The sequence below is a fragment of the Ciconia boyciana genome, chromosome 9, assembly GCF_034638445.1.
Source record: "Ciconia boyciana chromosome 9, ASM3463844v1, whole genome shotgun sequence".
Classification (NCBI taxonomy): domain Eukaryota; kingdom Metazoa; phylum Chordata; class Aves; order Ciconiiformes; family Ciconiidae; genus Ciconia; species Ciconia boyciana.
Window position 1 is genome coordinate 3494664 of NC_132942.1, and position 13487 is coordinate 3508150.

A 13487-nucleotide genomic window follows, 5' to 3' on the forward strand; every position below is an offset into this window, starting at 1 on the left:
AGTATCATCCAGGATTAGCGGCTGTAGCATTCTTTGTAAACATGTCACCCTTGAAAGTGAGCAACAAGGAAAGCTGCTATCGCCTTACAGCTGCAGGGTGTCAATAAAGCATCCCTTCGGCTCCGGAGAGGATTATCTTCCCTCCACGTCCTCCAGAGAGACGTTTATCGTGGAAACTGGGAAATAAGTGTTAGCGCAGATTAGGATAATGCAGGGGCTGCTCCGGGCTCGGCAGCGGGCAGCTCTCCCCTCTCCTACCCGGGGGTCCCCGATGGGTTTTGGGGAGCCCGGTGGGGAGGGATGCCCCTCGCTCCAGCCCTCGCCCCTTGGGCTTCACAGCTGGTTGGATAAATTAATGCTACAGCGGGAGTGACATCCCAAGCCGCAGCCGGCCATCCCTGTGCCATCCCGGCAGCGCTCCTGCCCGGCAGCAATGCTGCGGAAAGGTCTGGGAGAGACCCCGGAGAAGAGTCGGAGCAGCCGCAGTTCATTCATTTGTGGCCATCTGTGTTGGAAATGCGCTTGACATCCGTATAAATATCAAAGGATTTCACCGTAGCAGGGAAATGTGTACCAAAGAACGACGATAACTATTACCAATTATCATCCCCGGTTGTTTTGTCTTATCTGTTAGCCGGTGGCATGTGCTTGGGCACGGCTGCTTCTGACATGTTAAAAGATCTTCTCTTGGTGTCGTCTGATGCTGTGCAAGTGCGTGGCCTTGGCGGTCGTATGCCATGGGAGAAAGCTCTCTCTGAACAAGTCAGCAGCATTACGGTATCATTATTATTGTTATTATTATTACTATTCTTACTATTACTTTTTCACAGCGCAGGCACCGAGTTGGGGATTTACTTTCAGATGGGGTGAGACACTTCTGATTTGTTGTCTTTTTTTTCAACCAGTGACATTCTCGCATGGTGAGCTTCCCCCTGAAGCTGAGCTTTGAGACTAGCAGATTGAAAAGGAATAGAATAGAATAGAATAGAATAGAATAGAATAGAATAGAATAGAATAGAATAGAATAGAATAGAATAGAATAGAACAGAACAGAAAGTGTAGTGCCTGCCAGGAGGGGGTGGCAGCCGTCCCATCCCAAGCCTAGAGACAGGGACAAAAGTCCTGTGACACGTTTCCTGTCCAGGTCCCACGGTGACAATGGGGACACCGGCAGGACTGCTGCGGCACGGAGGGGCAGGTTTCACCCCCTCTGATGTTCGGAGAATCGAAACACCTTAAATCGCATCAGAGTTTTTTTGGGTTTTTTGTTTTGTTAACTCCCCTGCACTCTTTCAAGTACATGGGCTGGTTTTGTTTTTGTTTTAAATGGAAAGAAAAAGCCCAGCCAAGCAGCCGGGAGCCCTCGCCTGACGCCCAGGGGATGTGTAAGCAAACATTTGCCTCCAGAAAACTGTGCGGCACTGACACCTGGAGGGTTCCTGTTGGGCTAATTCGCCAGCAGATGCACCCAGAAATCTCACAGGATTTTCCATCCGCTGCTGCAGCACGTCCTCAGCGGGGAGGGATGTGACAACCCAGTGTCAAAGCCGCCTCGGCTCAGAACCCAGACCCAACTAGGGCTGGGGTCTGCAAATGGTTTCTCAAAACCGGTGAAAATCCCCCAAGCCGCCGGTGTCTGAGACCGGGACATGGCTCGTGCAGTGCAAACCTTCTGCGTTTCACCCAGCATTTGCACCCTGAGGCTCGGCCGGTCCCAGTGCTGCCCGCAAGCCGGGCACACAGAGGGTAATGTCTCTGCTGCTTTTGGAGACGGTGTCTCGAGCCTTACCAAAGGGCAAGCCTTGGCTCTGTGTCATACTTTTATTTTGCTTTCCTCCCTTGCCCTCTTGGACATTTTCCTCATTAATTCTGGGTATCAGACCGACCGCTCGTCTTTGAGAAGCAGAGCAAAATAAAGGAGGTCAGATATTATCAGCCTCCGCGGGTCAAGTAAGTGCCTTCTCATTTGAAGCCTCAAGTGTTACCGGTAACTCCAGGGTTTGCAGCTTTTGATTCAAATTCGCAGAACCATGTAGCATGAAGAGGATGGAGATTTTTTTTTTTTCTCTGTAGCCCAGAACACGAGAGAGGCAATAACCAGGGATGGATGTTGCAGCTGGGGAGGGGGGGAGTGATGCAGCCCCACCGTTATATTGCCCCGGCATTTGGGAGAAAATAGCTGGGGTTTGGTGTTGCAGTGCAGCCCCTGGGTTATATTGCCCCAGCATTTGTTTCCATGAAGCCAAATGTCACCGTCACCCTTTGCAGGACCGGGGGGTGTTTCTGTCCCCTCCTGAGCAGATGCACCACTGTGAAGCTGCTTTTAGCATCACAGCAGCAGCGTTTCCCAAGCAAGGTGAGCGCTGAGCAAGGGGATTTTCTGCACGGTTGAGGAGGCTTCTGGAGCGAGGTGGCTCTTCTGCTGAATGGGACTGTAAACATTGGGCAGTGATGCCAAAAGTTCATTTTTCAGGGGGTTTCTCTTCTCTAGTGTGAGGTGTACTTGCCTCTGCGCTTGCCCCCTGTCACCGTAAGAGAGCAGCCTCTGGGAGGGACTTTTGATCTTTATTTTTCCATGCCTTTTTTTTTTTTTTTTTTTTTTTTTTCTTCACAAAGAACCACCTACATCTTTCTCTTAGAAGATAAATACTTGCGAAGTGAAACGGCTCTTCCTGTGCCCGTAAACGGTGAAAAGCTCAGCTATTTCCCCTTCAGAGTTTAACTTAAAAATAATAACCATCATTGCTTAAAAACAGAAACCAGCAGCAGCAGAGAAGGTCACTGAGAACTTTTTAAAAGTTTTGAAGTTCTTTCCCTATATTTTTCCCCATCGTGTCTGGAGCTTGGCCATCTCTCTGAGTGCTGGGGCATGGAAGGTGTTAAATGCCAGGGAACTTGCCCCCTGATACCCAAGCTGAGTCCCCTAACGCCGCTGTGATGCACATCCAAGTCGCAGGGGAGAGTCAGCATCACGGGAGCCGAGTTTTGCCACGAAGGCGAGCGCATCCCCTTCCATGTGCAAAAAAGAGCAGGGCTGCTCAAGTACCTTATAAGCATTTTCAAAACAGAGCTGGATTTTAAAGAAGCTGAAAGAAATCAGAGGGAAGGGGAAGAGTTGAGGGAATAACACTCCATCAGCCACAAAATGTAGAGTGCAGGGAGAAAATCCTGAGCAAGGACAATATTTGCCTGTATGTGCGATGTGTATCTTAAACCCATCGGCTCCTTGCTGCAATTCTTATGCAGAATTGAGGCAAGAATTAATAGCTGCATATTATTACTTTCCCCTTTGTCTGACTGCTGCTCCTAAGCACTTCTGGGCCAGCCAGAGGTGGGGTGCGCAGGGCAGCGGTGCTCTTCTGGTCATGGGAGACGTGGTCTTCTGGTGCCTGGAGGAACCCTTGGTGGTGCTGAGGGTAAGGGCCAGATCCAGCCCCACGTGCTGCAGCCACGCTGGGTGACCCAGGCCTGGGCAGGGGCCAGGGAGATGCTGCTGCTGCTAAAATTCGGCTTTGCTGGAGGGGTGCATGGCTGGGCGAGGGCAGCGCCTGAGTGTGGGTGGCTTTAACTTTCCCTGTTTCCTTTCTGCTGTGGCAGCGGGCTGGGGCGATGTGACTGCAGCAAAAGTGAGAAAAGAGAAAAAGCGTGCTGAGATGAGAAATGAGTTGACGCTGCCTTCACCCGCGGGCTGCCGAGGGCTCCGGCCCTGACGCTTGCAGTCAGTGCCGAAAACAGTCTGCAGTGGGTATTTGGGGTGATCTTTTATCGCAGCATCTCCTGGTGCAAAACCACGGGGGAATGAGGGGTGAAGGTGTCTGCTGACACAGTCTGGAGCCCTGAGCTGGGAGATTTTATCAGAACTTGGAGGTGCCCTGAAACTGTGCAGGGCTGGGTTTGAGTCATAGGCTCCGTGGCCCCGAGCACCCCGAATGACAATGCTGCCCTGTGAGCCCTCCCAGGAGCAGCTCCGATGCTGCGGCATGTACCCAATAATGTCTCTAATAATAAGTCCCTAATAATTTGCTAATTTGGATTGATTGTTGGATAAAAAGCAAAAGGCACAGTCCCCCCTGGTAACGGGTACCCTCCACAGCAGCAGTGCATGCTCGGTGCAGCTTGACCATATACCTTTTTTTCTGTGGCACGATGACTAATTTTGCAGTGAAAAGGAATTAATTCCTCATTGAATCAGCAACAGCAAAACTTCGTAGGTTTTGTTTTTCATAGCCAGTGCATCGACTCATCTCGCCCTCTCTGAGAAGTGACGTCGAAGCAAACACATTTGGGGGCGACTTGGGGCCAGACTGCAGTTTGCAGCACGGGTGCTGCGCCCAGGGCTTTCACTCCGGAGCCACCGGAGCGGGGCAGAGGAGCGGAGACGTGCTCAGCACTCACCCCATCCGTCTGCGGGCTCTGAGCCAGGACCGGCCCCGGGGGCTGCTCCCAGCAGCTGGACGCACAGCACAGCCAGCGGCATGGGGCTCTCTGGCTGCCGAAACCCCCCCTGTGCCTTGGCAGTGACAGCCACCGGCATGGCACAACCGCCAGCCCGAGCTGCTGTCCCTCGACCAGGCCTCTTGCCCCACGCCGGTCGCCACCGCGCTGGCCCACGGCTTTTTCGTTTCACTATTTTTGGGGCCGGCAATGTGGGAAAATTTGAAAGTGACGTGACTAATCTCGCCTCACCGCGGCTCAGCTCCCCGGCGAGGCTGGAAACCACAGCACTCTCCCCAGCTGCCGGCTCGTGCGCCCAGGTGCTTCGTGCCGCCGTGCCGCGGGGGACGGATCCTGCACCCCCCGGGGTGCTTCCAGCATCCCCTCGCCCAGGAGGCAGCCACCAGAGCCAGCATGGCCCGGGGTGATGGGGGCACCCGGATCCGGGCATCACAGAAGGGTTATGGGGCTTTCCTCTCCCTGCAACTCCTCTGCATCTGTGGAGGGGCTGCCAGGAAGGCCGGTGGCTCCTGCGGTGCAGGGCTTTCTGACAGGCTGGTCCCTGTTTTGCTTCCTTTTGGGCTGACCACAGGGATTTCGGCTGTCTGGGGTGTTGGCCGGTGCCTTTGCACCAGCGGGGTGTGATCAGTGTCTGGCAGCTGAGGTTCGTGCAAGGGGCAGGCAGCACCCCATTATTCTTCATGGGGAGCTCAGCACCCCTTGGAGTCATGTTCCCAGAGGTGCTGGCCCCCAGGCACGCTGGTGCTGTGCACAGTCCTGACAGTCTGTCCCTGTTCCCTGACCCGCAGAGTCCCCACGTGCATGGGGTCCCCTATGTGCATGGGATTCCCTGTATGCATGGGGTCCCCCATGTGCATGGGATCCTTTATGTGCGAGGAGTTCCCACGTGCATGGGGTCCCCTATGTGCATGGGATTCCCTGTATGCATGGGAACCCCCAAGTGCATGGGATCCTTTATGTGCGAGGAGTCCCCACGTGCATGGGGTCCCCTATGTGCATGGGATTCCCTGTGTGCATGGGAACCCCCAAGTGCATGGGATCCTTTATGTGCGAGGAGTTCCCACGTGCATGGGGTCCCCTATGTGCATGGGATTCCCTGTGTGCATGGGAACCCCCAAGTGCATGGGATCCTTTATGTGCGAGGAGTCCCTTGCGTGCATGGGATCCCCTGTGTTTATGGGACCCACGATGCCTGCAGCCTCCCATGTGTTTCAGGTCCCTTATGTGTGTAAAGTCCCCTATGCCTGTGGGGTCCCCTGTGCCTATGAGATCCCCTATGCTTTCGGGTTCCCCATCAGCTGGGAACCCCCCGCCTCTCTGATGCTGACTCTGCAGAAGTTGCTCTCAGCTGGAGCCCAAGTGCCGGAGCTGTTTTCCCGCGATGAAGCCCCAGCTGGCTCATCTGCAAACGCACAGTCTCTCATTTCAGAGTAGCTGTTAAAACATCTTGTAAAAAACTCTACAGAAGTGGCATAGCAGGATTAAGATGTCCAGAAATCCTGTGGAAGAAACTTGAGTGGAGTTTTCCCCACTCAGAGTGGGGAGCCGGGTGATGCTGTGAATGATACCCTGTTTTTGCAGGAAGGTGATACGGCACATTCAGAATTTGGCTGATGGCACGGTACATCTCCTGGGGGCTTAGGGCTGGCTTTTATAAAGTGAGAGCCAAGTCTTATATTCGTTCTATTATTTCAAACATATGGGAAATCTGTAAAATATAAGTTTCTTTCCTACAAAATAGCATCATTTATGTGACTTTGCCTTAAAAACAAACTATAAAAAAGCCAGCTTTTCACTTAGGTTGTTCAAAATCTGGGGAAAACATAAGAACTCTTGAAATATAGTCATCAAAACCAAAAGGGGTTATTCCTAGGAAGGATGCTTTGTGCCTGTGTGCAACAGGGTAGATCAAGATCAGCCTTGTAAGATGAGCTCCTGTATTTGGTTGGTGTAATCTGAATTGTGGCAGACGGGTTTACTCTTCTCCTTTAATGTATTAAACAATTCGCCATGGTGCAGGTCGGGTACGCAGCCCCGACCACCCCGTGCGAGGACCGATCCTGGATGCTTGGTTCAGCCATCGTGAAATTTAACAAAACTTTTTTCACTAAATTGAGCACCAAGTGTTGGAAGGGGCAGTAGAATTAAGCTGCTTTCTTTTACTTATGAATTGTCTTCTACCAGAAAATTAATTTAAAAAATTCCCAGCCGTGGGAGCAGCGGTGCAGCCCAGCACCGGCGGGATGCTGGGGTCCCCAGCAGCCACCCAGGCAGCTTGGTGTTGCCACTGCTGCTTTTAATAGCTGCTCTCAATTGTAGCAAGGAATAGTTTTCACAGGTTACAAAACAGTCACTTCTTTTTATTTGTTTCTTTTCCTAAACTGATCCAAGCAGAAAAAATGCTTTACAGTTTTTTTTCTAGTATTTTCACAGAGCTAAAAACCCAAAGAGTATTGCAGTTCATGGAAATTTTTTGGTTTGATCATTTCACGCAGATTTTGGCTTTTGACCGTCTGTGCTACATTTTGCTAAGATTAGCTTTAAAGTTTAAAAGAAAAAAAGCCTGTCAAGCCAGCAAAGTAAAACTACTCATTTTTAGCATGTCACGACTAAATAGATCAGTCTTTAAAAAATGAGTCAAAATACTTGCTAACATGACGTGCTTTCCAGAAAATGTTTGATTACAATCTCTCACCATTTTCTAATGAAAAGCCCACATTTTGCTTAAAAAAACTCATTTATAGTTCTGATCAACCAGCACCGTGCTGGCAGGCTCGGATAACCACCCAGCTGCCCGCGGCCGGAGCACGCTGCAGCCCAGCCGCAGCCCGTGCTGGGTGCGTGCAATGTGGGATGGGAGCAAAGGCGAAGGATGCCGTGCCTGATCGGGCACCTCGGAGCCAAATAACATTGCGGCGCTGATTGTGAGGGTGATCCTCATGCGAAAGACCTGCTGCGTTTGTGTGTGCTCAGCGAAAGGAGAGTTTTCTAACTAGCCTCGAGCTTCTGTCGCAATCAGACACCCATGCGTGAGCGGTGAGGTCTCCTAATTTTGCCTTGCCAACAATTAGTCTTTCCTAATAATTAATGTGACTGCGTTTTCATTTTGCTCATCCAATTACCTCTAGTTATTAAAGTCGCTTCTTGGCTTGTAAGTGGGAGATTCTTCCCCCACAGTCTTTTTTACTTATTTTCAGCCGGGTTGATGGGGGCTGATTAATGCCAGTAGGGTGATGCACTGCAGGGTCGGTGCCTGCCCCAGCGCCGAGCGGCACCAGCTGCCAGCGCACGGGGACCCGAGCGGGCATCGCTCTCCAGGGAGAGTTGCAGTTTAGCAAATTTGAGAGGGAAGAAGGCCCTCTAGGTTTGCAAAACCCATTCTGCTGCTCCGTCCCCTCTGGAAATACCGTTCTGTTGTTGCTGTAAATGCAGCTCTTCATTTCTGTAGTGAGGTCATGCCTGCACAGCTCATTCCCCGACCTGCTCTCAAAGGGCTGTGCTGGGAGAGGTGAGACAAAACTGTCCTCAGAGCCCTTTCATGTCCCACCATGGTTGCCAAAGGACGGGAGGTGACTTGGGGTTGGGGCCATGACGCTGGCCACCAGCTGCATTATTTTAGGTGGGTGGGGAGCCATCAGCTCCGTCACCGCCGCTCTGAGCTGTATTGAAACACGGCTTTGGGGAGGAGACGCAATAAGATGCTTCACCAAACCGCAGCACATCTCCCCGATGCCCCGACCAGCACCACCCCGCATCCTCCCAGGGGACCTGCTGAGAGGACACCAAACCAACTGCCCTCACGTTGAATCAATCTGCTTGGCAGAAAACATTAACATCAGGTTAATTTTATGGCGTAAGACATTGTCAGCTGATAAGTTCTGGCTTTGAAAAGCCTCTTCAAGGTTCATGTGCTGCAGCTGATTTGCAGGAACTAAGTCTAGACCTTGTAAAAAAGAGGATCTGATACCATTTCTCTGGCATATAGATTTCTATAAACGAGGTATGATTTCACAGCGAAGACCCGCGCGGCAGCCACAGCGCATCTGGTGAAGACCAGGAGCTGCGGACATGGCCGTAGACCGCGACCACTAGCAGCTGCGGTGTTTAAACTGGGGATCAACACTGAAGGAGTCTTCCTGTTTCTCCAGATCTTTGTGCAACGTTTCCTTGTCTTCCCAATTTAGGAGACAGGTTCCTGTAACGAACTCCTGAATGAATACCGGGGGGGGTGAATAGCCTCTTGCAGAAACTTTTGTCTTGCCTCCCTCCTGAGCATCCTTCCCCACCAGTTTTTTATGACTTTGAAGAGTAGGAGAAAAGTTTTTGAGCGAGGCAAGTGCAAATGTAGAAGGGACATGGGGAAGGGGAAGGCCAGCTCTTCTTACTGGTGCACCATCTTGTTTCCCATCTGAATGGATGGAAAATCTGAGTAACTGCGCTGCAACCTATTGTACCACCCAGCTACCATGTTCTGCTTTGATGGGGAAGAAGGACAGCCTGTGCCTTTGCTGTAACCGCACATGCTCTGTGCTTTTCACTGTTGAGGTATCCTGTGGATCAGCATCAGGACTGTTTAACTGCCTTTGTAGTGGTCTGTGTCTTCTGTCATTGCTTCAAAAGCTGTTAACAGTCGTCAGGCAGCGAGACTGGCTGGTGGATGGTGCTGTGCTTTGGATGAGGCACAGTGCGAATGGGAAGGAAAGATCTGCCCCACTTTGAATGGCAGAAGTGCTTAAGTTGAGGTTTTCAAAACAGCTCAGCATAGAGCTTGTTCTGCTCCAGTGTCATGTTAAAATGTACACGTAGAACTGCATATCCCTAATTTAGGTTTTCTGGCTCTTAAAATAAGCTGAACCATAGCTAATTTTAGAAATATCACTGAAAAGCTATTCTTCATCTCATTTCATGGGCAAGAATAGTGAAAGCTCAGAGCTCCAAACATGTGTTTAACTAAGCAGGAGCCAGCCCAGCACCGCTCTCGATGGGAAAACCACATAGCCCATGGCCCTGCTGTAGGACAGGAATGTCCGTGCCACACCAGTTTGCGCTGGGGAGAGGGGTTACATTCCCAGTATCCCACTGTACACAGTAAATCTACACCTGGTAAGCATCAGGAATTAGGGTTTTCATTCATTCTTAAATGCAAACCTGCATGCCTCTTGGGTTTTATTTGCATGAACAAACCTTTGTGGGAAAGACAGATGTAAAGTGGTGTCTCCATCAGTCTGTTTTCCTTTCCACTCCATGGGTTTCCTCCATGGAGCCGCGATGCAAAACACAGGACTTGCCCAGGGCTCTCAGGCTGCTGTGCAAGCAGCTCGGAGCGGCAGGGAGAGGTCCAGGACAGGTCCTCCAAAGCCATCGGCTCTGGCTGCACCACCTCCACCAAAGCCAACTGGCGTTTCTTGCTCACTCTGCCTGAGCAAAATCATTACCAAAGTGAAAGGCACCAGTGAATCAAGTCCAGAGATCGTAAATGACTTGTCAAAAGTCACGCAGCAAATCCTCTGTAGATGTCCTGGTGGGACACAAGAGGTCTGGCGAGCAATACCCGGCTCCTAGCCCCTGGAGATCTGTCTTACTTGGCCTGTTCTCATTTTCTCCCTCTTTTGGGGTGCTGTCAGTCCTGTTTCTCTTTCTGGATTTATCTGGGACAAATCCTAACATTCCACCACCAAGGTGAAGTCAGTTTGGGTTTAAAGGCAACCATGGGCGAAACCAGGCATGTAGGGAGCAGCTTGAGACGCTCGAGGCGAGGAGGCTGGTGGTAGACGGCAGTGTGTGTGTGTGTGTGTGTGTGTGTGTGTGTGTGTGTTTTCCTTACAGCTCTTTTGAACAGGTTCCCCTCTCTCTGCTCCAACATGCAGAAGTACTCCCCGTTGCGTTCACAGAAAAGTGCCTTTTACAAAGATGTTGGGCTCCAACGGCCTCGCTGTGTGTAACCGGGAGTAGCTACAAGAGGAGATTGGATTTTTCTTTTTTAAATTTTCCTGTGTTTGTTGCACCCCCAGCGCTGCCTCAGCTCCCTCTGATCCTTCTCCCAGCGCTGGAGCTCGGGCCCAGGGGAATTTCAGCCCGAGGGCTCGCTGATGACCATGTCACAGTTTGAAAGGCATTGCCCTCAGCGTGGCTCTCCCTGCTTGAGAGCCCCAGTTAGGAAAGCCCAAGCGTGGCTTTCAAAGTGAATGTGCAGGATGTGAAAGTCCAGATTTAGACCCTGTGGTAGCACAATGCAGAAAATAAAAGCAATATATTGGGTAACATGCTTGTAGCATTCATCCTGGAATAAAAGATACTGGAAATGAATGAAAAAAAGTTATTCTGAATTTTGAAAACTTCATGTTGATTTGCGCTGTTTTCCAGCTACCCGTGCAATCATCTGTAGCTGTTGTCACTGCTTGGTTTTTGGATTTTTCTTGCAGGATGCTGTAGTGTTCATTTAAGTAGGCAAGGGCTTTTTCTGCCTCGCCCTTGAGAGACACTGGGGACTTTTAGGAATTCCCAGCCTCACTTGCAACGACAGGACTGGAAAGGGCACCAGCCCTCCTTGCTCACGGAGCTCGACAACTTCTGAGCCTTATCCCTCCTTGTGTCTTGCAGTCCAACAAAGTTCCCGTCGTGCAGCCATCCCACGGAGTCCACCCGCTCACCCCGCTCATCCCTTACAGCAATGACCATTTCAGCCACGGCTCCCACTCACCGCACTTGCCCGCCGACATCAACCAGAAACAAGGTAATGGCACCAGTGGGGATCTGCGTGGTGGGAGGGGGACAGTGCTGGAGACCACTGACATCAAGGCTGTCGCTTTCCTGGTCCCAAATCAATGGGAAAAGTCAAGAGTTTGAGTCAACTGGGGCATTGCTTAGCAGTAGGAGTTTATTTAGCTTATCGGCAATGCTTTGTAATCCTGGTCAAGAGGAGTTCGATATTGAAAGTGCCAACCCCACTGATGAAGTGTGCTCAATTCTCTGTACAAGCTGTCCTGTAGCTTGAGACCTGACCAAAGCCTGCGAGATGATGCATAAGAGTCAACCAGAAAATGGAAAGTTATCTTTCCTTTGACTCATACCCAAACCGTTGTCAGGTTGTCATTTTGAGAAAATAAATGCTTGAAACAGGAAATATTTTGACTAAATAGGATCGGTGTCTGATAGCTAACTGGATTGTTATATGTGTGTGTCCGTAGCCACACGTTATGTGGTTGTCACACGGTTTGGCTCTTTGGGTTCCTGTGTGAGTCCAGGACACGTCAATTAGCTCGTGAGGCTGTGGAGGAAAGTACAGTAGGTAGAGGTTAAACCCTGAACTGTAAAATATAGGTATGTGCAGAGGACTTCACACCAGCCTATCATTCTTTGTGGGTTACTGGCAAGCTGAATGTAAAATCAAACTTTTCTCAACCTTACGTTAGTGCAACAGAATCTTCCAGCATCTGTTCAGATTACCCAGGCTTTTGCACAAACCTGGTCTTGATTTCATGTGAAAGCAAGCAAATTCGTGGTTTTGTGTCAAACTACATTCAGGAAGGGATTCAGCGTCCATCAGAGCCCAGAAATCAGTGTGAAAATGGAGGGACAAAACCAACTGTTGTGATTTGGGCAAAGGCCTCCACTCAAGAGTGATCCAAACTGTCGCAGAGACATCGGCTTCGCCAAGTTAACATCACTGCTAAAATGATGGGGTATTGAGGATGCTCTTGGCTGGAGGACATTCTGAATTATCCCTGGTCTGAACCTGGAGGCCACGTTCGGGACTCATCAGGGATGCTGATGAGGAGGATTTAGGTCCGGTGTAAGAGATACCCAGGCACATCCTGGTTTTCTTTCAGCCAGCACATTGCTTGTCAGCCACCAGAGCATAATACACTCAGCAGAAAAATATGAAGAGTTAACGAAATAAACCTATTAAAAGCTCAGCTAATGGCAAATTTCTGAATCTCAAGAGGAAGCGTGCAGATTTCTAAGTCTCCCGGGAAGGCGACCCAACGCCCCTTCCTTCACGCTGCCTTTGCAGATGCCTTGCAGAGCACTGCCCGCTCCGAGAGCCCCTCGCTGTGAGCTGCCTCCAGGGACTCACTGTTAGCCTGGAAAGCCTTAAGCGATACGGGAGCAGCTCACCCGAGGGATGGGCTGGTTGTATCCCTCCATGGAGGCTATGATCAGCAGTGGAGTAGTCCCTAAGCGTTCATCTCTGTGGTGGGTCAGTAATTTTGGGAAGCTGTCCTCTGGCTGCACACCCACCTGCACCCTCAGTGCAGGCACTTTCCAGTCTCGCCTTTCCCATTTAGCCTGTAGATTTATGTCGGAGGCAGGGGGAGTCTGTCCATCCCGGAGACCCCCCAGGTCCTATTTATGGAGAGGTTCAGACCATCATCCTCAGCTAGGACCTGCCTCTGTGGTGCAGCTGTAATCAGCCTTGCATCCCCCATCCCTACACTGCTGGGGCAAGGGTTTCCTTCCCCGTTCATTCTGGATGTGTCCCATCTCTATTCTCACCACTGAAATATCTCCCATTATCACCTAGTGTAAGCGCTTGAGAGTCACCGTCATACTCATTCTCACAGCATCCCTTTAAAGTATTTCACAGTAGCCCAAGGACACGCAGACAAGGAAATACAAGCAGGATCTTCTGAGACAGTGGCTGGTGCCCCAACCACTGGGCCAGCGAGAATAACTTGTGCTCTGGCTTATGCAACTTGTGTTGTTGGAGGTCCAAATCTCAGGAAATCCTGGCAGCTGCCTAACGCAGATGCTGGTTTTGTTTGACCTTCAGGGACTGCTGCGTCCCACTTGAGCACAGCTGTAGGTAAATCTCATACTAAGTTATATATTCCTTTCAGTTCAGTTATATATTTATTTTAGCTAGCTCCTAATAAGATGCTTGGAATCTGTTGGTGTCATTCCTAGTAATTTATCATTAATACACCTAGGAGAATAATGCAGACTTCTGAGTTTGCAGACTGCTTGCAACTCATCACCAATTTATTCAATGTATTTATGGCCCAGGACAGCTGCTAGACAATCTCTGTACA

The 13487-nt window shown here is 50.5% G+C and overlaps 1 protein-coding gene across 8 annotated transcripts in view; it reads left to right on the forward strand.

Moving 5' to 3' along the window:
* TCF7 (transcription factor 7) overlaps positions 1 to 13487 on the forward strand; it is a 75877-nt gene that overhangs the window by 40740 nt on the left and 21650 nt on the right. For all 8 annotated transcript variants that reach the window (XM_072872670.1, XM_072872673.1, XM_072872674.1 and 5 more), the window contains exon 4: positions 11056 to 11188. In XM_072872670.1, coding sequence (XP_072728771.1) covers positions 11056 to 11188 — 133 coding nt within the window. The remainder of the gene's footprint in view (positions 1 to 11055; positions 11189 to 13487) is intronic.